Below are 23,883 nucleotides of genomic sequence, written 5' to 3' on the forward strand. Positions count from 1 at the left end.
AATAATATGTACAGTGGTCTGCACAGAAACCTGACCCCTAGAGTGACTTATTTGCTACTGAGAGGGGGTCAGGTTTCATTGCAGCCTACTGTAACTATCTACCTATACCATAATTATACAGCCTAACTAATTAAATACCTATAACAAAGTGAAGATGGCTCTCAAACATAATAATTAAGTTTAGAATAAAAAAATCAGACTAACTTTCTACTACCGCATCTACAACATCCTTCTATTTTTGTGAAACTATTTCTGACTTTGTGTATAAATAGTATATTTACCTATCTTTAATTTAATTCATCAAATAAGTGTAGGTATAGGGTTCTATAAAGAGTCCTATAGTACTCTTAGGTTTTTTCTTGAGCTAGTAATTATTTTTTCATAGAACTTTGCAACCCTGAAACTTGCATGGTGGCCACTCTTCTCGGTAGGTGTAATCAAGGTAAGTATTTTTCCAAATACCATCACTATACAACATACAATAACATTTCAATAAAATTAATGAATTACTACATTATATTGAGATTCGGCGTCCAATACAAACAGTCACTACTCTCAGTGCTCACTGTACAAAAAGTTACTAATTTTTTTGCGGGGTTACAAAATAAAGAGAGCGAGCGGTATGTAGAAATGTTTTTTTTTGTTAAAAACTGAAAGTTTGTGAACCAGTGGTCACTGGTAGCTGAAGGATTTCCTTCAGCTAATTCAGTTGAAATGCGTGACTCATGTCTCGTACACATAAGACAGTTTTTCATTTAAAAAATGTGCCAGACATCAAAATAATATTTTTGTTAAAATGTTGTGATAGTGGCTAGTGCGTTTTAGGTAAAATTGCAACTATAAAAGTGACAGATTTTTAAAATAAGTCTAGATATTTGGGCATAGAAATTTGAAGAGCGAAATTACAAACACTTCAGGCCATAGAAGTTCCCTTAATAAACTTTATTTTCTATTAAAAAGATCATATTAATTGAATATCTCATAATACCTTAATAAATAGGTTGTGCACCTACTTATACCTACAATCCTACATATTATTTTATCTGTGACATACTTTCAAAGTAAAAGGTGCTAAAGGGATGCCAAGCGATAGCTGGAAGCCATATAAACGTAACGTATATTGTTCACTTTGCATCGTCGATGGGATTACATTATATATTCTATTTTAGTATATATAATGTTAGATATATAGGTATATCAGTGACTCATTCTCACACCCCTTTAACTGGCTTATAAAATTTAAGCTTGTACATTGCATTATATAATGTAATATATTCGTTTCCCAGCAGGCCTTCTTACGATACTTACTTAGTTTTTTTTTAAAGAGTGTTTAAAGTTGTGTTATATTCAATATAAATTTTTGTTTTTCTGCTCATCTGTATTGGAAATAATATTGCAGTTTTGGGCTATTTATATCAAATAAATCATAGTTTACTGTGGCAAGATTCAAAATATTTTACCTAATACATAATAATGCATGAAGAGCAAGCATTTTTCATAGTAATTTTCTCTATAGCCCTTATATATTTAGGTGTTAATATAATAATACACATATTTAAGCCTATTGGCAATTTCTAGGGCGTAAAATGAAGACTAAATAAATTAAATGGTGTGTAATAATGAATGTGATAGTGAAAATGTGGGTTTCCGTGTCCATTTTAGTTGTTTTACTGAAAAGTGCCAAATCCGGAAGAGTTCATGCTGCTGTAAATTTTTTGTAAGTATTTTTTGAGTTCATTTTGTACCCAAAATAATTAAAAATATCCTACTTTCATTAAATGGCGAGTGGTTCGCTTGCGAGTCACCCCTTTAGGGATTACAGTTGTGAGCTTGTGAGCTTATTACCTATTTATTTTAAAATCCTCACTTCATTGGAAGGAGACCCGAGCCCCAGCAGTGGACACGTGATGGGTTGTGATGATGATGATTTCTAGTTCATGATATTCTTTTCCACAAAGCTTAACCAGCAATATTAGAAAAAAAAACGGACGGGTTCTAGTATTTTAAAATTATGTCATACGCAATCGATAGAAGTGTCCGTAGTCGAGCAGTCCTCAGTGATCGTAACTGATCACTGAGGTTAAGCAACAACTGTCACGGTCAGCCATTGGATGGGATGACCGATTTCAAGTGGTTCTTTTCTGGACTGCTTCGGACGGCACGAAGCCGTGGGTCCCGGTTGCTGCTTCGGCAGCAGTCGTTAAGCCTAGTCAGAGGCCTTCGGGCGGCTTGAAAACATCTGACAGTCGAATTGCCCACTTACCCGACAACTCTCTCAGGACAAACTTGCTTGTGTTGGGGTCCACCAACCCGCACTAGGCCAGCGTGGTGGACTAGGCCTAAAACCCTTCCTTCATTGGAAGGAGACCCGCGCCCCAGCAGTGGGGACGTGATGGGTCGTGATGATGATCTTCGAATTAACTTAAGTGCTTAATGTATTAAATTAACTGCTTACTTCCTTTTATACGTCCTTCCCTTTATAGTACCTATACCTTCTTATACAAATCATATTCAAACACCTCAAATTGACGTAATCTACCGATCTGTGTAAAATCTTCCAACGCCCTTGAGTAAAACATTGTTGGGGTAAAGAAGCCAAACAAATGGCAATCGATTGAAAATCTACCACCAAGCGTTTTACTGAAAAAATATCACCTCTTGTTGACCCAGGTTGGATTAAATATGCTATGCTGAACTTATGTTAAAACAGTCAAAGCTAACCAAGTCAACCATCAAAAGAAGATGGCAAATCGACAATTAAACCACAGCCTGAAAACGAACCTTTTAAGCCTGTATATTCTATTTTATACCTAATGTGAGAAACGAACGAGTAATCGTAAGTTAAGGTTCATTATCAAAACCCACCACTCCCCATTGCAGTGGCAAAACCATCACAAGCAAGCTTGTCCTGAGAGAGTTGTCGGGTAATTGGTCAAGCCGACTGTCAGATGTTTGCAAACGCTGCCGAAAGCAACCAGGAACGTATGTACAGTAAGGGGCAGAGAAACCTGACCCTTCAGAAGCATTGTTACTATGAGAGGGGGGTCAGGTTTCTCTGCACCTGACCGTACCTACCATGTGTTGCTTAACTTCAATGATCAGTTACGATCACTGAAGCGAGGTCAACTGCGGATGCTCCAGCTTAGTACCTACATACTCATTATACCTGAAACCTGTAACTTACAGAACCAACGCGTCGTACCAAGAGATCGAGATGAAGGGGGAGTCGAGCCTGTCTCTGCGGGACATCCTGCCTATTAAGGCGAAGTACTACGACAAGAACCGCGCGCCCAAGCTATTGGGGCAGCCCACCGTGGTCTACTTCCACGTCACGGTGCTGTCACTGGACTCTATTAATGAGGAGAGCATGGTATGTAATGCTGCTTCCCCACTTGGCTATTGGTAGTTGGGTATTTTCCAAAACATATGTGGTCAGTAGTTAGTGTGGTTAGTATACAGTGTGTTGTTTTAGACCCCCATATATGGGGGTTTTTTCTCGATAAAATTACTCATAGAATCCACCCTTAAAGTTTGTCGGGTCCAAAAAACAACACACTATATAAGCCGAAGTTATTGCCGTATTTGCCGGCTTACGGAGACAAATAGGCCAACACGCAAAAATATACTGGCATGGCAACACAAGATCACGCTACTTTCTGCTAGCAAACAAATGGCAAATATTGTGCATTTACTGTTTTCGTATTTGGCTCCATGTGTAGACGGTTGTATTGCCTATTTGCCGTACGACAAATACCAATTTTGCCAAATACAGCAACCTTCAACGAGGTAGCAGCATAAGATAGGAGGCTACGACGTTACGGAGAGCTGTGATGAAACGAGATAGAATCATAGCGCAACAGCGCTCCATCCAAAGGTTGCCTGGCAGAGATCGCTTTGAGTGATACGACCGCCTTGTGTGCCCTAATTAAGTTTCATTTTGTAAATTTTATTATTCTTTTACGTAATTACTTTTGGTATATTGTGCAATAAAAGAATAAAATATATAAATAAAGAGTATTATACCGATCTCTTCCACCGTGTTCGCAGACGTACGTAGCCGACATCTTCCTCGCACAATCGTGGCGCGACCCCCGCCTCCGCCTGCCGGAGAACATGCACGAGGAGTATCGCATCCTGGACGTGGAGTGGCTGAACAGCATCTGGAGGCCCGACTGCTTCTTCAAGAACGCCAAGAAGGTCACCTTTCATGAGATGAGCATCCCGAATCACTATCTGTGGCTGTACCATGATAAGACGCTGCTTTATATGTCTAAGTAAGATGGAGTTTGAAATTTGTAGGTTATTAGGTTGAGCATAATTAAGCTGGGGCAATTTTTCTGTTTCTTTGCTGATACATGATACATGAATACGGCAACATAGCCTGTAGGGAAACACTCACTGTATTAGGCGTCATTTACACGACGGAAGTTTCTTGCCTGTTGAATACAATTAAATTGAAGTAATAAATTACTTGTATGGTTTAAACAATGTTATAGATCTTTATTGTCCCGCGCTTATCAGCGCTGGTTCGGGAAAGTATGGAAAAGTAAGCTTATTTATAAGTTTCTAGCTTTCTGTTCACGGCTTAAAGATGAACTATCTTTTAATTTCAGACTGACCCTAGTGCTGTCCTGTGCTATGAAGTTCGAGACGTACCCGCATGACACACAGAGCTGTTCCATGATGATAGAAAGTTGTGAGTATAATCTTTACCTTCTCCGTTATGTATGGCACGAAAAAAGCTGATCCGACATTTCAATTTTTTTTTAATTATTATTATTAAAAGTGAAAATATCTCGATAAGTACCTATCGATTTTTGACTAAGATCATATTGCGATATTATATATGATCACTCCTGAGCTGGCCTATCCGCCCTTTAAGGCATGCCTTTGGGGACACCCCGTATAATTCTACATACTATTTATTATACATATACTTACTCAGGACTTTGCTGTAGTTTATAAATAAGCACAGGTCTTTGAAACCTCTATGAAGCACTGCTGGAGGGTTACTCTATACTGACGAAAAACAAACAAACGAACGAGGCTCACCAGCCTTTATAATCACCAGTATAACCAGCATAACCTTATAAGAAGGGGGATGTCAGATATTGTATTACTATTAGATCTGGATATGCAAGATGATTAATAAAAACCATTACAAGCTCAGCACTCGTGTTTCATCGACGTACTCTTAACACCACCCTCCTCCTTCCAGTGTCCCACACAGTGCACGACCTGGTGTTCATCTGGAACCTCACCGACCCGCTGGTGGTGAACCCCGACATCGAGCTGCCTCAGCTGGACATCGCCAACAACTACACCTCGGACTGCACCATCGAGTATTCCACAGGTATGTCATTATCTGATATAGGTATTATATACCGGTCATAATATCAACATCATAGAATAACAAGTACAGTACTTGGTATCAACATACAGGTTGAGTCTTTCGTAGGTGCACAACGGAAAGTAGGTCACAGAGCTCTACATTCTGAACTACTTTAGTTACTTAAAACTACTCACCATACACAAAGTCACAGAAACAATATTTTTTTCGAGATATCACAAGGTCATTATAACAAAAGTTGTTCAGAATTTGCCTTGTATGCTGAATATTGCTGAACAACCAATGTCCAGTGGGGCAAATGAGTTATCTAGCTAGCTAGACGACCTAGGAGAGGTAGCCAATAGCGACTGGTCGTAGACAAGTTCTCAAGTGGACATCTCCAATACACAGACCTACTTTTGGGCGCCGGACGCCCTCCGGCCCGCTGGAGCGACGTTTTAGCTAGTATGTAGCTGTATGCTGTATGATGAATAAAGCCGAGGATAGGGTGTTGTGGCGCTCCTTGCGACAGGCCTATGTCCAGCAGTAGACGATTACGGACTGCTGATGATGATGATGAAGCAAAATTTTCAGCAGCAATCTGTTACAACTGGCCACAAACTAACTACCACTTTTGTCATCTATTCCAGGTAACTTCACATGCCTCGCCATCGTGTTCAACCTGCGCCGGCGGCTGGGCTACCACCTGTTCCACACCTACATACCGTCGGCCCTCATCGTCGTCATGTCCTGGATCTCCTTCTGGATCAAACCGGAAGCTATCCCGGCCAGGGTCACGCTTGGAGTCACCTCTTTGCTGACTTTAGGTAAGTCATGATCGTGATGGGGGAAGTTATAGATAAATTTTGTTATGGAAGTTATACAGGGTGTTGCAAAATTGGTATACTAAGCCGAAACCTACATGTGCAGTATGGTATATCTAAGCCCGAATCTGAAATCAGAATTTGGAAATTCGCGAAAAAAAAAACTAATAGTAAAAAGTCACGTGACCAACAAAGTTTCTATGGAAAATGTTTTTTTTTATTTCGCGAATTTTCAAATTCTGATTTCAGTTTCAGGCTTAGATATACCATGCTGAACATGTAGGTTTCGGCTTAGTATACCCTTTTTGCTACACCCTGTAGATAAATTATATTATGTTATGGGTGTTGATATTTATATTTAGTATGTATCTATCTATGTATTTCTGTAGATATATCAGCTGTCCGACACCCATATCACAGGTTATTCCTAGCTTGGGGTTGGATGGCCGTGTGTGAGATGTCCCCACATATTTATTTATTTATTATTTTATTTTGCAAAAGTTGTAGTGAGGCGTAAAAAGTGGTCAAAGCACTTACTCTAAAATTTTACGGTCAGCTGCATAAGCTATACAGCACTTCTGTACGTTGTCAAATTGACGAACCCTCGATGTTTCAATGAATTTTATAGGCGGTTACAGATTAACAAGGTACAAAAGTGTATAGCTCAAAAAGTGTATAGGTACTTATGCAGCTTATTCTCTCTGTCTGCCTACCTACTCCTACTACCTACTAGCACAAAATCAAGTATTAAGTATATTATTATTGGGAATGAGCGTTCCAAAGACACACCTGATTCACTGCCTGGAACGGACGCAACGTTCTCCGATTCCGGCAAAAGAAGTCTCGTCACTAAACCCGTGCCAAGTACGAGACGGCGCCAGACACTAAAGGCAAGAGCACACGATGCGTTGCGGCGGCGGTGCGGCGCCGGAGTGGTGTCGCTGCGTCGTTTTACATAGAAATATCTGTGGCATACACACGATGCGCTCCGGTGCCGCACCGGACTTACAACCACCGAGACGAAGCGGGGGGTGGCGGGTGAATGCGTTGCGACGTCGGAGCGGCACCGGTCAGTCCTTTTGCGTCACGAGGAAGGACACGGGGCGGCATAACAACGTTGCCACGCACCGCACCGCTCGTGTGCCCACTGCGACACCGCGCCGGCGCCGCACCGCCGCCGCAACGCATCGTGTGCTCTTGCTGGGCGTGGCCCCACTAGTGCGTTGCGTCGTCGCAGCGACGTCGCTGTCATACATTTTTGGGACGTATGGACGATCTAGTGGGGCCTCGCTCTTAGAGAGACGCAACGCAACGCAGCGCAACGCACTAATGGGGCCTCACACTAACACTACATTGTAGTTCAGACGACGACACTGGCACTTGTTCGCTATCATAAAAAATATTTTTTATGAACTATAATGTTGTATTAATAAAGTAGGAAATTGCATATGAAACAAATGCCGGTCACGGGAGACCATTGTAACGCATCGTACATATATAAAATTTATCTCTATATAGATAAAGATAAAATAAATTAAATAATGATGTTGATTCTGAAGGCAGAAATTCTAATTTTAACGCTGTCAAACTAAAAAAATTGCTAGCATAAAATGACATTTACGGAAACAATCATAGAGTCGAATTTTAAACAAAGAAATTAAGGTTTTGACGTCTCTAAATTTAAAATTTCCGCCTTCAGAATCGATATCAATATATAGGTATATAAATCATAGACTAAAGTATATACTGGCGTATAGACGAACAAAGCGAGCGAGAGAGAAGAAAATCCCTTACGGAAATTTGGCAAGTTGGAAAAGGATAGCGAATCCAATGAAAATTTGACTGGTTTTGAATGACAGTGCGTCACAATTGGGCACGCGGAAAATCAACACCTTAGTATTTTGGATTTTTTGCGTACATCGTGGTTTATTTTCAGTAAATCTAATTGTATTCAACAATGGTAACATCTTCTGCGAGTGATTGTGGCGTTAATCATAGAAATAATCCTGAAAATTGCACATTTCACAGGTAAATACCAAAATAGTCATCACTGCCACGACCAGTTTATTTTTGGTTAAAATTTGTCTTTTATCCTGTATTAAATATAAAATAATGCCAATGCTGTTGTTTACTTTCATATTTTGTGTATGTGGAAGACCATTTGTTAATAATTTCCATGATTTTAGTGGATATATTTTTCATCAATTTATTTTACATGTACGCTAGGGATTGACTCAAATTAATCGATATCATTATCGATATTTTATCTTGAATGTTACCTATGAAAATAAATGCTAGCTTGCGTTTACCGTCTCGTATCTGAACCATTTTGTCAGGGCAAGGTACATCTTTTAACAAATACATAAACTAATTATTTTCTATAATTTGTCCAACAGATTCCCTCTATAGATACTATAATAAGACGAAAGTGGTTGAAATTAGTTGGACGCGTTGGTTGGAATCCAAAGAAGAACTCTACCATTTGCTGCAATTCGACTTAAGAATGAATGTAAACTTAATAATTTAGGAAACGAAACTGTAATGAACCAGTTAAATAAATAAATATGTGGTAACATCTCAAATACGGCCATCCGAGGCAGAGCCAGTAATATGGGTCAGACAGATGATATATCTAAGATTGTTCTGTTTAAAAGTCAATAAAATAGGGAGCGATGAAAAATGTGTTTTTAATATTATTTATGCATTTTTTTACACTATGTCAAAATTATAATCTGGACAACAGTCTATGGAACAACTCTCTCCAAGAGTCGAACATCGAACTTCAATAACTTATCGATGGTCCTCCAAAGTGAAGAATAAGGTACATCACTAGCTAATGCACACACTGAAAAATCAAAATTGGTCACGTTTTATCGAGCTGTCAGTTCGTCTATACGCTAGTATATACAAAGGGCGTCTTGCACAACAAAGTTAAATAAAATTAAATCTATGACCTCTTGCTCTGACATTATACTGTCAGAGCAAGAGACAAACTATTTAATTTTATTTAACTTTGTTGTGCAAGACGCCCTAAGTCTATGATATAAATAAAATTAACCATAAATGGAAACAATGGTAAAATGTAAGATAGGTGTGAAATGTACGAGGAATGGGTACCGATTATAGATTATACAGGGTGGCCCGAAGAGTGACGTCCAAAGGAAAATGTTTGATTCCTTAGGTCAAGGGGTAGCCAAATCACCCCCATGTATGTTCAGCAATTTTTAGTAGTTTAGGAGTTATGATTTTTTTTCCAATTTTTCTACGAAAATCGACCTCAGTGGATTAATTATGTTTTTTTTTATTTTTTGGATAACTTTTTTTAAAGCATTTTTTATTTTTGTGTCATCCTCTTAAGTTGTTCTTTAAACCATAAAAGTTTCAGCTTCCTAGCTGTAATATAAGTTAGTTATTTTTTTATCGAAAGTTCGAATTATATCATCGAGCTAGACTGCTCTGAATTTTCAACTTGAAATAAAAAATTGAAAAAGATATTCTCATGGTCCCTTATTAATTTTAAAAACTCCGCAAGGTTCCAATATTACATAAAAATAAAAATAAACTATTGCTTAATAGGGTATTATTTGCAGAAAAAAGCCTTCAAAAGTACCTGGGTGGAAATTACCTAATTAGTAAATTGTTTCAGAAAGTTGAAATATTCCGGTTATGTCATTACTAAGGACTAATTAAGTTAGAAAATGTATCAAATTAAAGGGAAAATTAAATTATTTACTTTTTTTTTCAATTTACGTTACATTTTTGAATGTAAATTCTTAGAAAAATGTTTTAGTCTGAGTAGTAAGATTTATAAGATAATTTTTTTATTAATAATAAGTAAATAAACTCTAATAATTATTTTACACATTTACTCACAATAAATTTTCAAAATGGCGACCTACCATAGCAATACACAATTACACAACCTACATCTACGCAAAAAAAAAATATTTTAGTCAAAAAAGTGACAAATGTAAAAATTATGACATTTGTCAAAAGGTTAAACTTACATGTAAAAAAGTACCTTTTCTCAAAAATGTGACATCTGTCAAAAAGTTACATCTGAATGAAACAGAGAAGCGTATAGGCGACTTAAAGAAAATTTCTTACATAGATGTAGGTTTTGTATTGCTATGGGAGGACGCCATTTTGAAAATTTATTGTGAGTAAATGTGTAAAATAATTATTAGAGTTTATTTACTTATTATTAATAATAAAATTATCTCATAAATCTTACTACTCAGACTAAAACATTTTTCTAAGAATTTACATTTAAAAATGTAACTTAAATTTAAAAAAAAAGTAAATAATTTAATTTTCCCTTTAATTTGATACATTTTCTAACTTAATTAGACCTTAGTAATGACATAACAGGAATATTTCAACTTTCTGAAACAATTTACTAATTAGGTAATTTCCACCCAGGTACCTTTGAAGGCTTTTTTCTGCAAATAATACCCTATTAAGCAATAGTTTATTTTTATTTTTATGTTATTTTGTAACCTTGCGGAGTTTCTAAAATTAATAAGGGACCATGAGAATATCTTTTTAAATTTTTAATTTCAAGTTGAAAATTCAGAGCAGTCTAGCTCGATGATATAGTTCGAACTTTCGATAAAAAAATAACTAACTTACATTACAGCTAGGAAGCTGAAACTTTTATGGTTAAAAGAACAACTTAAGAGGATGACACAAAAATAAAAAATGCTTTAAAAAAGTTATCCAAAAAATAATAAAATATAATTAATCCACTGAGGTCGATTTTCGTAGAAAATTTGGAAAAAAAATCATAACTCCTAAACTACTAAAAATTGCTGAACATACATGGGGGTGATTTGGCTACCCCTTAACCTAAGGAATCAAACATTTTCCTTTGGACGTCACTCTTTGGGCCACCCTGTATAGAATACTAGCTGTTCCCGCGAGCTTCACTTCGCCTTAAAAAGTTTTCCCGTGGGAATTCCGGGATTAAAAGTAGCCTATGTTCTTTCTCGGGGTCTAGACCATAAGCATTGCATACCAAATTTCATTCAAATCCGTTCAGTAGTTTAGGCGTGAAAGAGTAACAGACAGACAGACAGACACAGTTACTTTCGCATTTATAATATTAGTTAGGATCATGAATCACTTACGTGAAGTGACTCATCCCAAAAATAGATATGTATTTTTTATAATTGATATATCTATGAAAATGAGGATGGCTAACTAATAAAGGCGAAACACAACCATACCGCGATGTAGAACGCACCAACTAACGCCATCTAGCTAGAGGAATTCTAACTATTATTATATTACATAAAAATTAAATATAAAAATTGAATTAAATTATAAAATAGAACTAAGTATCACATTTGAAAAAAAATATCACAGTCAATTTATCATCGATAGACATTCGGATTTTCCCCCATATTACTAACACTACAATGAACATTAACACCCAATTTCATTCCTTCCCCAGCAACCCAAAACACGCAGTCACAGCAGAACCTGCCGCCAGTGTCGTATGTGAAGGCCATAGACGTGTGGATGTCATCTTGCTCAGTGTTTGTGTTCCTGTCTCTGTTCGAGTTCGCTGTGGTCAACAACTACATGGGCCCTGTGGCCACGAAGGCCATGAAGGGATATTCTGATGAGGACCTGGCGCAAGATATGGACGCTTTTAAGGTGAGTGGTTAGGGATCCGCAGTGTTATGGTACTTAATTGAAGGTTAGATTTTTTTTTTTAATTGAACAAAATGTGGACGAGTGACAGTGCAAAAGAAACGTCTCGACAAATAACACTTCGGTTACAAGATTATTATTATTACCTTATGCATTGGTACCTACAGTGGTAGACATTAGGTTGGACTGTTGATTTGTTTTTATACTTATGTGAAACATTATGTAAAAAGTAAGGACGCGTTCAGTGCTTCGCTGACTGTGCGACCGACCGCATGGGTTCAATACGCATCGCACGCGAAGTGCGACTGCCTACGGTATTCTGAATGATACAAACTGCCGGTCGGTCAATGCGTATCTTCAGACCCCTTAGCATGAATTTTCATCGTGAACGTGAAGTAGAATTCATCTCGATGAAATTACTCGTAATTTTGTATGAAAATATGAACAGCGCCCCTGGCGGTCGGTAGCAGAACTAAAATTTCCCCACAAAATTCATCGAGTAATTTCACGTCACGTTCACGATGAAAATTCATGTTAAGGGGTCAGGGCCGGCAGATAAAGGCAGTTTAATTAAAGTAATTAATTACTTACCCACTGAGGAAAAAAACACTACTGTACTTACCTAAGTACTCTATTATTAGCGTACCTACCGAGTCCCTAACCATACTTTTTTTTTCAGCACATATTCCCAAATTCAGTGGATCCGCGAGCCAGCACATCCGCCTCTATTGTACCGCAATACGACACATTTTGCAACGGCAGGGAGACCGCTGTCTACATAGACCGATTCTCTCGTTTTTTCTTTCCTTTCTCATTCTTCATACTCAACGTTGTATATTGGTCTACGTTTTTGTAGAATAGTCTTTAGGAGTTAAGGGTTAAAGTACAAAAATGTTCACATTGTTTTTGGGTGTATTACGTAATAATTAAAGTGTTCAGCATAAGAATTTTAGTAGTGTTTAATTAATTAATAGGCTAGTTTCCTAATTAAGAATATTTTAATTTAGTAACGGTTCATCTTTACTATTATGGTATGTTATTATTAAATTAAAATTAAATAAAATGCTACGACACATTTCAGTTCTCTTTATTTAAAATAAGATAAAATACCTCTAAATCACTTACAATGTAAAAAGTATTTTATTTTACCCATGAAATAAAATATTTATCTAACCCAGAAGGTAAAAAAGATCTAAATATGTATATGGCATAATCTTTATTGACCAAAACTCATTTCGCATAACTCGTATGGTCTTAAACTTTTTTGGCCGAACCATCACTTTGCCAAGACTTATGTGGCATAAGGCTCGTTTCGTCTAAAACTCTTTAGGCACAATCTTTAAACACCTAAGTTTCGTTTGCTCAAATTTATGTTCGTCTATACCTATGTATAATCTTTTTTCTCCTAATGTTATCTTAATAAATAATATATTAAGTATGTAGTAAATGTAGGAATTGTGGTATTTTTCTCCTACATCCCGAAAATCACGATATTGTATGATCAAAAAATCGAAAGTTGAAAGAAGAAAGAAACGACCAATATAATTATTACAAACCCCATGAGATCGAAACCTAAAAATAGGTGCGACGACGAGCAAAGCGAGGAGGAGCGTGTTAGGTGCACATGTTCATCAAAACCAAAGCGGAGCGCAGCGAAGCGGAGCGGAGCGTTTTCCAAACAGCGGAAACAATACAAGGCACCAGTTTGCGCTATGTAGGGAGACGCTTCGTCAAAGTTAAAGCCAAACGAATATTATTACTATTTTTGTATAAACCTATGCCATAGCATTATTAGGCTATTCAAGATTTGGCCATACCATTATTAGGCTAAACAATGTTATGCGAAATAACTTTTTACTAAACGAGATTTATGCCATACGATTTTCGGCGTAACGAGACTTTGACCAAACGTTACTATGCAATACGAGATTAGGCAAAAAAATCTTATGCCAAAAAAGGTATAACCTAGGCTTTCATTACCTACAGTAATATTTGTCAGCGCCTAATTATTTTTATCTATTCCTCTATTTGCCTAATATTAGGCGCTTTTCACTAGCAATAATGTAATATAACACCATGTATAAATCATAATTAAAGTGTTATTGCTTTATCTAAGGTATAAATTGGGGTATTTTAATTTATAGAAGAAAATGTCAAAAAGCGTTTAGTTAAAAAAAGGATCAAAAACCCCTTACTGGTATTTATGCAAGTTTTTAAGATTATTATGATATAAAAATGTGCAGAAAGTATGTGTAATCTATTGTGGTCGTATGACGAATAATTTTTAAATGTTATCAATAAGTTATTTGATAAGCTGTTCACATCATTTGTATTCGTTTCATTAATTTCAGTATCGCAAAGTATCGACAAGTCGTGTTAAAATTATTCATGGTATGACTACTGACTTAAATAAGGAAATGTAAAAATATACCTTTGTCGGTAAAAAATCAAGGCAGCATGTTATGTCAGGAGGATTTTGTTGGGCTTGTCTTCATAAATGTAAGTATGATTTCACATTTCATTTGGATGTCTACTCCAGAAGGCACGGGGCGCAAGATACCAAGACGTGAATTTTTTTTCATCGCGTTCATTCACATCACGCGACTTCGAGAACGAGTGCGACGGAAAACTCACGACTTAACGTGGCCCATCTTGCGCCCCGTGCTAGCCTCGTGCTAGTTTTGGTAAGGCAAGGACACCAACTAAGAAGGTTCTAACTAAGATTTTTAGAATACCCTACTTTCACCGCAGCATTCCTAGACTTCATAGTCTTCAGCTTCCAGCCAGCTTCGCCAGCTTCCTATACGACTTTCTCAGCTCCATAAACTTGTCCCTGCAAGCACTAGCCGACTTGCCCGTTTGGGAACTCAAAACACCCCAATCGTCTTTATTGAATGCGTTGCGATGTCGGAGCGGCACCGCTCAGTTCTTTTTCGTCACGAGGAAGGACACACGGGGCGGCATAACAACGTTGCGACGCCGCTGCGGCAAAACAACGTTGCGGCGGCGCCGCACCGCCGCTGCAACGCCGCCGCACCGCCGCCGCCGCCGCCTCCGCAACGCATCGATCGTGTGCTCTTGCTCTAATACTACATTGTAGTTCAGACGACGACACTGGCACTTGTTCGCTATCATAAATAAATATTTTTTATGAACTATAATGTTGTATCAATGAAATTGCATGAAACAAATACCGGCCACGGGAGACCGTTGCGCATCATACATAATATATAAAGTTTATCTCTATATAGATAAAGATAGAATAATATATATGTATATAAATAAAATTAACCAAAAATGGCAACAATGGTGAAAATGTAACATAGGTGTGAAACGTACGAGGGAATCGAGGTATGGGTACCTATTACTATTATCTATTATAGATTATCATGAATCACTTAAATGAAGTGACTCATTTCAAAAATATCATGAATAATTTGGTCTGACTCTTTTTAGATTTCTATGAAAATGATGATGGCTAACTAATAAAGGCGAAACACAACCATCCCGCGATGTAGAACGCACCAACTAACGCCATCTACAGGAATTCACTGTAAACATTTATCGTAGAAACTTCCCCAGTCCTTGGGACATGCTCAAAACGAGATGGCAATCATTGTATTGTATTTATATTGTATATTTATTATTTATTCAGTAACAATTTAAATTGAAATGTAATCTTAAATCTAAATCTTAAAATTAAACACTGCTATAAATCAAATAAGTACTTACACATACTAAATATAACAAATAAAAATTATATCACATAAAAATTACATATAGGTAAATATTGAATTAAAATTATAATATAGAACTACGTAGGTATCACATTTGAAAAAAATGTCACAGTTAATTTATCATCGACAGTCATTATCGACATTCGGCTTTTCCCTCATATTACTAACACTACAATGAACATTAACACCCAGTTTCATTCCTTCCCCAGCAACCCAAAACACGCAGTCACAGCAGAACCTGCCTCCAGTGTCGTATGTGAAGGCCATAGACGTGTGGATGTCATCTTGCTCAGTGTTTGTGTTCCTGTCTCTGTTCGAGTTCGCTGTGGTCAACAACTACATGGGCCCTGTGGCCACGAAGGCCATGAAGGGATATTCTGATGAGGACCTGGCGCAAGATATGGACGCTTTTAAGGTGAGTGGTAAGGGTGAAGCTTACATTTTTTTTAAGTTGAACAAGATGTTGAGGAGTGACAGTGCAAAAGAAACGTCTCGACAAATAACACGTCACTTCTACCACTGAGCCATGACTGAGCCCTTATTTTGAATTAGTTTAGTAGTTACCTTATGCATTGGTACCTACAGTGGTAGTTAATTATTAGGTTGGACTGTTGCTTTGTTTTTGTATGTGAAACATTATGTAAAAAGTTAGGACGCGTTCAGTGCTTCGCTGACGGAGCGACCGACCGCATGGGTCCAATACGCAAACTGCCCGTCGGTCAATGCGTATCTTCAGAGCCCGTAGCAAAAAAATTCATCGTGAACGTGAAGTAAAATTCATGGAGTAATTTTGTATGAAACCGCCTGGGGCGCTGTTCATAATATGTTAATAAATATTATTTACATACAAAATTACTCGATGAATTTTAATCACGAAAGAGCCCCCCCTATCCGAACGGAGAGTAGTTTGTAAAAATTGACGTTCATCAAAAATTTTTATATTTAGGTATGACTTACTTGACTTAGTATCCTATGTCCCCTGGATGGGGCAGAGGGCGTCCACAGTGACTCTCCATCGCAACCTGTCTTGAGCTTCGCGTTTGATTTCACTCCAAGACTTCCCGATCTTTTTCGCTTCGTCCACTACCGTGCGTCGCCAGGTCTGCTTGGGACGGCCACGCTTTCTCTTTCCTTGCGGATTCCCATCCATCGCCTGTTTGGGTATGTGGTCAGAATTTCTTCGGAGGGTGTGGCCAATCCAGTTCCACTTGCGTCGCTTGATCTGCTGGTCGATCAGGGTATCGTGGCACCGTTCTCTCAGTTGGTCGTTGGAGATTTTATTGGACCAGTATATTCGGAGTATGCGTCGAAGGCATCGGTTCACGAAGACTTGAAGCTGGTGCGAGATGGCTTTGGTTACCTTCCACGTTTCGCAACCATATAGCAACACGGACTTAACGTTTGACCTGAATATTTTGAAGCAACTTCGACAAGGAGGCTGCAAGGCGCATCCAACTGGGTTGGGCTGCATTCGGGAAACTTCGTCACATATTCTCCTCGGCCATTCGTCAGAGCCTGAAGACAAAAGTCTTCAACCAGTGCGTCCTGCCAGTGATGACGTATGGTGCAGAGACGTGGACACTGACGGTAGGACTGGTCCACCGATTTAAAGTCGCTCAGCGTGCTATGGAGAGAGCTATGCTTGGGGTTTCTCTGATGGATCGTATCAGAAAGGAGGTTATCCGTCAGAGGACTAAGGTTACCGACATAGCTGTCAAAATATGCAAGCTGAAGTGGCAGTGGGCTGGTCATATCTGCCGAAGAACCGATAACCGTTGGGGTAGACGAGTTCTCGAGTGGAGACCACGAACAGGCAAACGCAGCGTGGGACGCCCTCCTGCCCGCTGGACTGACCCTCTTCCCCCCGGCCCGCTCTCGAGTGTGAACGTGCAATTAGAGTGTCGAATTTATTTTTTAAATAATATAAAGTAATATAAAGTAATTCTGTGCAAGTTAAATCAGCTGTAATAATAGGAGCGCATGACACCAGAAGAGGTCTAGCGGCGCAGCGGCGCGTGAGTAACCACAGTTGATTGACAGCTCATTACGTCCAAGCCACGCCCACCGGTGTACCGGTTAACTGCAGCTCCTACTTCTGTCTGCGCCCCTGGTAGCGGGCGCGAGTTGTTACCGATCTATTTGACGTCATCGCGGTCACGTCATCGGCCCGAGCGATAGCGACGATCTCCTGCATTTGCTGTGATCCTGGTAGCGCAAAGTTTTCTGTCCACACATTGTAATTAACAATGTCAAAATGTCAAAGATCGCCGCCGTCCAAAGCTGCTAAACCGGACAAAACTCAAATTAATTTATCAGAGTCCAGTACATTAAATGTACAACAAAGCTCTGCAACTCAGCGGAATAAACGACAGAGATCCCATAGCACTGATTTTGCAGATGAAATGAGTAATCTGAAGGAGGAACTTCTCACATCCATGAAAACTCTGATGGCTAACCACTCTCTTCGCCTCGATAAGTTGGAAGATCGTATAATATCCATCCAGGAACAAAATAAATCCATTCAAACCACCAACAAAGAGATAGAAAAAGCGATGAATGGTCTGAGTGAAGACATGAAAAATATAGAAACTAAACTCTCTTATCTTGAGCAAGAAAAGAAAAAACTCGAGCTGAGTGTCGCGCAAATCGAGAGCAAATTAGATTATGTAGACATGTAGAGTTTACTTCTCTTAAAACAAGTGTTGAGCTGAGAAACGTCCCCAAAATTCCAGGAGAGAAAAGGGATCAGTTATATAATAGCGTCCTTAAGTTGTGTGACTCACTCGAACTGAGTATTAGAGATATTGACATCCGTGACGTCTACCGATTACCTTCTAAAAAGGAGACAACATCATCCTCAGTTTGCATTGAACTGTGCAACACGCTTAAGAAATCTCAAATTCTGGATGGAATAAAAGTCTACAACAAATCTCATCCCACTGACAAACTGAGCTCTCTTAACCTAGGAATGGCAGGTAATAAACAGCCGATATTCGCATCTGAACTCCTATCAGCAAACACTAAGCGCTTATTCTTTTGCGCCCGTGAATTCGCTAAGAAATTTAACTTTGCCTACACTTGGTCGTCGAATGGGCGCGTGTTCTTGCGAAAAGAAGAAGGCAGACCTCATATAATGATAAGGAGTGAAGCGCATTTGGATGAATTAAAGAAGAATGAAACTTCATTAACTAAATGACTAGTATATTTTTGCTCTACCTACCTAATGCATGCTACTAAAAGGTTAATTATTTTATTTAGGTTAATGATTTATTTCTGTATGTTATTGTTACACCCTCAAAAAAATGTATGTTGTTTGAATGATGTTAAAATTAAATTCTGTAAACTATGCTTGCATGCAATCCAACCTCTGATATTTTTAGGTATAAAGAATTCTGATATGATCGCTAGGCCTAACAGCTTGTACTTTAGCATTTATTTGTTTAGCATCTCTCGTATTGTAATCCTCTCATTTAAAAGCAGTATTAACCGACTGATGACTCACGCTGCAGTTATTATTGGGCTACTCTGTCAGTTAAATCTTTCTGTCCCAAAACAGTTATTTACCCCTGTGGTTAATGTTGCTAGAGTATCTGTTAACAAATATACAAATGGATGATAACTTTAATTTTAATTCTAATATATTGGATAGCCTTTCTAACCCAGAGTCATTGATATGTAGTGCTGAGGATTGCCCTAAATATATGTTATCGCAGGAAAATTCATTAACTATTATAACGCAAAATATCAGAAGTGCTTGGTGTAACTTTCACAGTTTTTCCACTCTCCTAACTCGAATTGGCTTACTACCGGATATTATTGTGTTAACGGAATGTTGGTTATCGGTAAATAATTCTGCCCCTCCACTTGACGGTTACTGCACCTATATAACTAGCAACTATATTTTACAAAATGATGGTGTCATTGTGTACATCAGAAGTGATATATCTAGTCAATCTTATGAGCCAAAATTCCAAGATGCTAATTGCCTAGTTTCAATCATTGAATCTACTGCAATAGTCTCTATATATCGATCACCTTCTTACGAGTCAATTGAGAATTTCCTAGATTCTCTAAGCTCCCTTCTCGGTTCACTTCTTAGATATAAAAATATTTTATTAGTTGGGGATATTAACATTGATATTACTCCTATGACGACAGACCGGCATGCTGAGGAGTACTTAAACATGACTCATTCTTTAGGTTTCTGGCCTTCTCACACCATCCCTACAAGAGTTAACAGCTGTTTAGATCACGTGCTCGTAAGAAGTAATAATGCCACCACCACTTTAGTGATAAAGAGCTCTATAACTGATCATGATTCAATATTATTTTCACTAAAATCTGACCTCAAAAAATTCAAACCATGTACCACTGTACCCAAAATTTTCTTTCCGGCGATAAGCAAAGATCTCTCAAATTTAAATTTTAGTCCAATATTAGAATCTAACGACTGCAACATAGCAACTGACTACCTGGTCCGGTGTATTTCGGATATAGTCACTAAAAATACTATCTACGTCAAGATACCTAGAAGAAAAGTGGTTTTAAAGCAGTGGATGACACCTGGTCTTCTTCGTTGTGTCAAACATAGAGACAAGTTACACAGTGAAGTTAGGAAGGATCCAAATAATTATCTTTTAAAACTCACCTATTCGCGGTATAGGAATTTTTGCGGGAAATTAATAAAAAAAAATAAAAAGGCAGTATGATCGAAATGAACTAGAAAGTGCTAGCAATTGGGGAATCAAAAAAACATGGGAAGCTATTAACAGCATTACTCACCGTAAACCTAAAAAGGATTCTGCCCAGGACATACTGAAATCGGATAGCTCACCGACTGTCGCTGTAAATAAAACAAACTCCTTTTTCGCTAACGTAGGTAAAAATCTGGCAGAGAAAATAGCTAACCTCAATATACCTCGGCGTCATTCTCCACTAGCGGAGCTTCCAAATTCATTTACAATGATTCCAACTGACCAATTTGAAATAAATGCTACTATTGATTCCCTTAAATTACTTGGCTCAGTAGGATGGGATGGCATCTCCTCAAAAGTCATCAAACAAAACAAAGAATACCTAATATCACCTCTCACCCATATCTGCAATCTGGCCCTCACCACAGGTATTTTTCCCACCGCTTTTAAAAAGGCAATTATTATACCTGTATACAAGGCTGGTGACAGTACGCTGATCAATAACTATAGACCGATTTCTATCTTGCCTACGCTATCGAAAATATTGGAACGTCTATTGAACAACCGTCTTGTCTCATACCTCGAGTCAATGTCTATTTTGTCTCCTAATCAGTTCGGCTTCCGAAGTGGCAAATCAACGGCCGATGCAGTGTCGCAGCTGACTAACTTTGTTGCTACAAATTTAGACAAAGGGAAGAAATGCTTAGGAATATTTCTAGACTTGGCAAAAGCTTTCGACACGGTATCGGTTCCGAAGTTATTGTGCAAGCTTGAAAGCGTTGGAGTTCGTGGTGTCCCTCTAGACTTGTTCAGAGACTATCTTACAGACAGGGTTCAAGTTGTTAGGGTGGGAAATTACATTAGCGATCCATTACCTGTTACTTATGGTGTCCCACAGGGTAGCATCCTTGGGCCAACTCTCTTTTTGCTATACATAAATGAGCTGTGTAGCATAGATTTGCTTAAAGGTAAAATCGTTACCTTTGCCGATGACACAGCGCTTTTGTTTCAAGGGGACGACTGGAACGATACTTTTAACTGCGCCCAAATCGGTTTTAACATAATAAACAATTGGTTACTCATAAATAGTTTGACGTTAAATGCAGATAAAACCAAGTATATGTCCTTTTCTATTCGCAAACCTCGGAAATCAATTCAGTCCCTCAAAATCCGGGCTCACATCTGCCCTGGCGATGCTTCATCCGCTTCACAGGATTGCAACTGCACTCTACTTGAAAGTGTAGATAAAATAAAGTATTTAGGTGTTGTTATCGACTGTAATCTTACATTTAAGTACCATATTGCCAACCTTACCCTAAGAATAAGAAGACTGATGGCAATTTTTAGCACTTTACGCCATGTAGCTAACCCTTGTCTCCTTAAAATGGTATATTTTACGCTTTGCCAATCAATACTTACGTATTGCATTAATTCTTGGGGAGGTACGTTCAAAACGTACTTGCTACCACTTGAGCGCGCTCAAAGAGCAATACTGAAAGTAAGCTCTTTCAAGCCCATCAGATACCCAACTTCCGACCTATTCAGAGAGTGCGGTGTACTTACGGTGAGGCAGTTATATATCCAGTGTGCTATAATTCGGTACCATTCGTCTACGCATTATTCTCCCTCCTGTGCCACCATCGCGACCCGTCGTTCCCATAATATCTCTAAAACTGAAGGCTTTAAGACTTGTTTCATAAACAGATTAGAGACCTACCTTGGTGGATTTCTTTATAATGTTGCTAACAAATTATATAATATTCATGCTCTAAATAAATTTGAAATCAAGCGAATACTTTTAAACTGGCTCAAACCACTTAATTATGAAGAGACAGAAAAAATATTAATATCACCCCTTCGGGGATAATGTAGTTCCTTCTATAATGAAAATACTGTAACAAAAATTAATTATCTGTGAGGTATAACTGCTATTGCTTATAAATTTAGTCTACGAACTAGATACCTACATACATATAAAAATAAATAATCTTAGTGATTATATACATACATATATTACATATATAACTTTCAAAATTGTTTTTCAAAAGATTTTATAGTTAGTTAAGTTTGCATGTTATTTTTAAAATGTTCTTGTTTTTGTCAATACTTTTGTCTGTAAAATTGTATACATTCACATGCTCTTACTTAGATTTAACGGAAGAGCTTGTCACCTATATTACAGGCCTTAAACCTAGTTTAGGTGGCAAGGTTTACCATATTTATAGTGTTCACTCGATGTATATTTTTTACATGTTTTTGGATCAATAAATTATTTATTATTATTATTATTATTATTACTGACGACCTTAGGCGGGTGGCGGGTAGTGGTTGGATGAGGAAGGCCGAGGACCGAGTCTTGTGGCGCTCCTTGGGAGAGGCCTATGTCCAGCAGTGGATGATTATTGGCTGATGATGATGATGATATTATTTGATATTTAGGTATACGATGAATAAAAATATTTGACTTTGACGAACATTTATGCTGCGGGCTCAGGCCGATGGTACGCACTGACGGTCGGTGAAGCTCTGCAGCCGGCCTTATACCTACTTACCCGATAGAAACTTGTAAAACAATTTTAAAAAATCTGATAAAGGCAGTTTAATGAGAGATTTTGAACCATAGACAAAAACCGATTATAGATGGCGCTAGTAAAACTTCATACTCAACAGCACTACATTTTCCGAGTCATTTTCCCAAGTCCCTAACCATACTTCTCTCTTTTTCAGCACATATTCCCAAACTCAGTGGATCCGCGAGCCAGCACATCCGCCTCTATTGTACCGCAATACGACACATTTTGCAACGGCAGGGAGACTGCTGTCTATATAGACCGATTCTCTCGTTTTTTCTTTCCTTTCTCATTCTTCATACTCAACGTTGTATATTGGTCTACGTTTTTGTAGAATAGTCTTTAGGAGGTAAGGGTTAAAGTACAAAATTGTTCACATTGTTTTTGGGTGTATTACGTTATAATTAAAGTGTTCAGCATAAGAATTTTAGTAGTGTTTAATTAATTAATAGGCTAGTTTCCTAATTAAGAATATTTTAATTTAGTAACGGTTCATCTTTACTATTATGGTATGTTATTATTAAATTAAAATTAAATAAAATGCTACGACACATTCAGTTCTCTTTATTTAAAATAAGATAATATACCTCTAAGTCACTTACAATGTAAAAAGTTTTTTATTTTACCCATGAAATAAAATATTTATCTAACCCAGAAGGTAAAAAAAGATCTAAATATGTACAATATTTTGTCCAGTAAAGGTAGGCTTCATTACCTACAGTAATATTTGTCAGCGCATAATTATTTTTATCTATTCCTCTATCTGCATAATATTATGCACTTTTCACTAGAAATAATGTAATATAACACCATGTATAAATCATAATTAAAGTGTTATTGCTTTATCTAAGGCATAAATTGAGGTATTTTAATTTATAGAAGAAAATGTCAAAAGGCGTTTACTTACAAAAAGGATCAAAAACCCCTTACTGGTATTTATGCAAGTTTTTAAGTACATTATGATTTTAAAATGTGCCAGTAAGTATGTGTAATCTATTGGTACGTGGCCGTATGACTGAATAATTTTAAAATATTAAAAATTTGACAAGCAGTTCACATCATTTCAGTATC

The 23,883-nt window shown here is 37.8% G+C and overlaps 2 protein-coding genes across 2 annotated transcripts; both read left to right on the forward strand.

Moving 5' to 3' along the window:
- The first annotated feature begins 616 nt into the window (after positions 1-616).
- Positions 617-12,714, forward strand: LOC105381169 (glycine receptor subunit alpha-4). Its single transcript, XM_038110207.2, has 9 exons — positions 617-825; positions 1,579-1,717; positions 3,187-3,370; positions 4,048-4,274; positions 4,614-4,696; positions 5,219-5,353; positions 5,980-6,156; positions 11,609-11,814; positions 12,491-12,714. The coding sequence occupies exons 2-9, from the start codon at positions 1,620-1,622 to the stop codon at positions 12,665-12,667; spliced, it is 1,287 nt and encodes a 428-aa protein (XP_037966135.1). The 5' UTR covers positions 617-825; positions 1,579-1,619; the 3' UTR covers positions 12,668-12,714.
- A 1,254-nt stretch (positions 12,715-13,968) lies between these two features.
- LOC125490710 (glutamate-gated chloride channel alpha-like) lies at positions 13,969-23,367 on the forward strand. The gene is made up of 3 exons (XM_048630766.1): positions 13,969-14,310; positions 15,758-15,963; positions 22,970-23,367. Exons 1-3 carry the CDS (start codon positions 14,274-14,276, stop codon positions 23,144-23,146), a joined length of 420 nt encoding a protein of 139 aa, XP_048486723.1. The 5' UTR covers positions 13,969-14,273; the 3' UTR covers positions 23,147-23,367.
- The last annotated feature ends 516 nt before the right edge of the window (positions 23,368-23,883 follow it).

The sequence above is a fragment of the Plutella xylostella genome, chromosome 27 (assembly GCF_932276165.1).
Source record: "Plutella xylostella chromosome 27, ilPluXylo3.1, whole genome shotgun sequence".
NCBI classification, from domain to species: Eukaryota; Metazoa; Arthropoda; class Insecta; order Lepidoptera; family Plutellidae; genus Plutella; species Plutella xylostella.

Bases quoted from the DNA above. Each gene is read 5' to 3' on its own strand.
- LOC125490710 (XM_048630766.1), top strand. From the start codon at position 14,274: ATGTCAGGAGGATTTTGTTGGGCTTGTCTTCATAAAT. The intron at 14,311-15,757 runs GTAAGTATGATT...TTCCTTCCCCAG, and splicing joins TTGGGCTTGTCTTCATAAAT to CAACCCAAAACACGCAGTCA. The intron at 15,964-22,969 runs GTGAGTGGTAAG...TCTCTTTTTCAG, and splicing joins AAGATATGGACGCTTTTAAG to CACATATTCCCAAACTCAGT.
- LOC105381169 (XM_038110207.2), top strand. From the start codon at position 1,620: ATGAATGTGATAGTGAAAATGTGGGTTTCCGTGTCCATTTTAGTTGTT. The intron at 6,157-11,608 runs GTAAGTCATGAT...TTCCTTCCCCAG, and splicing joins CACCTCTTTGCTGACTTTAG to CAACCCAAAACACGCAGTCA. The intron at 11,815-12,490 runs GTGAGTGGTTAG...TTTTTTTTTCAG, and splicing joins AAGATATGGACGCTTTTAAG to CACATATTCCCAAATTCAGT.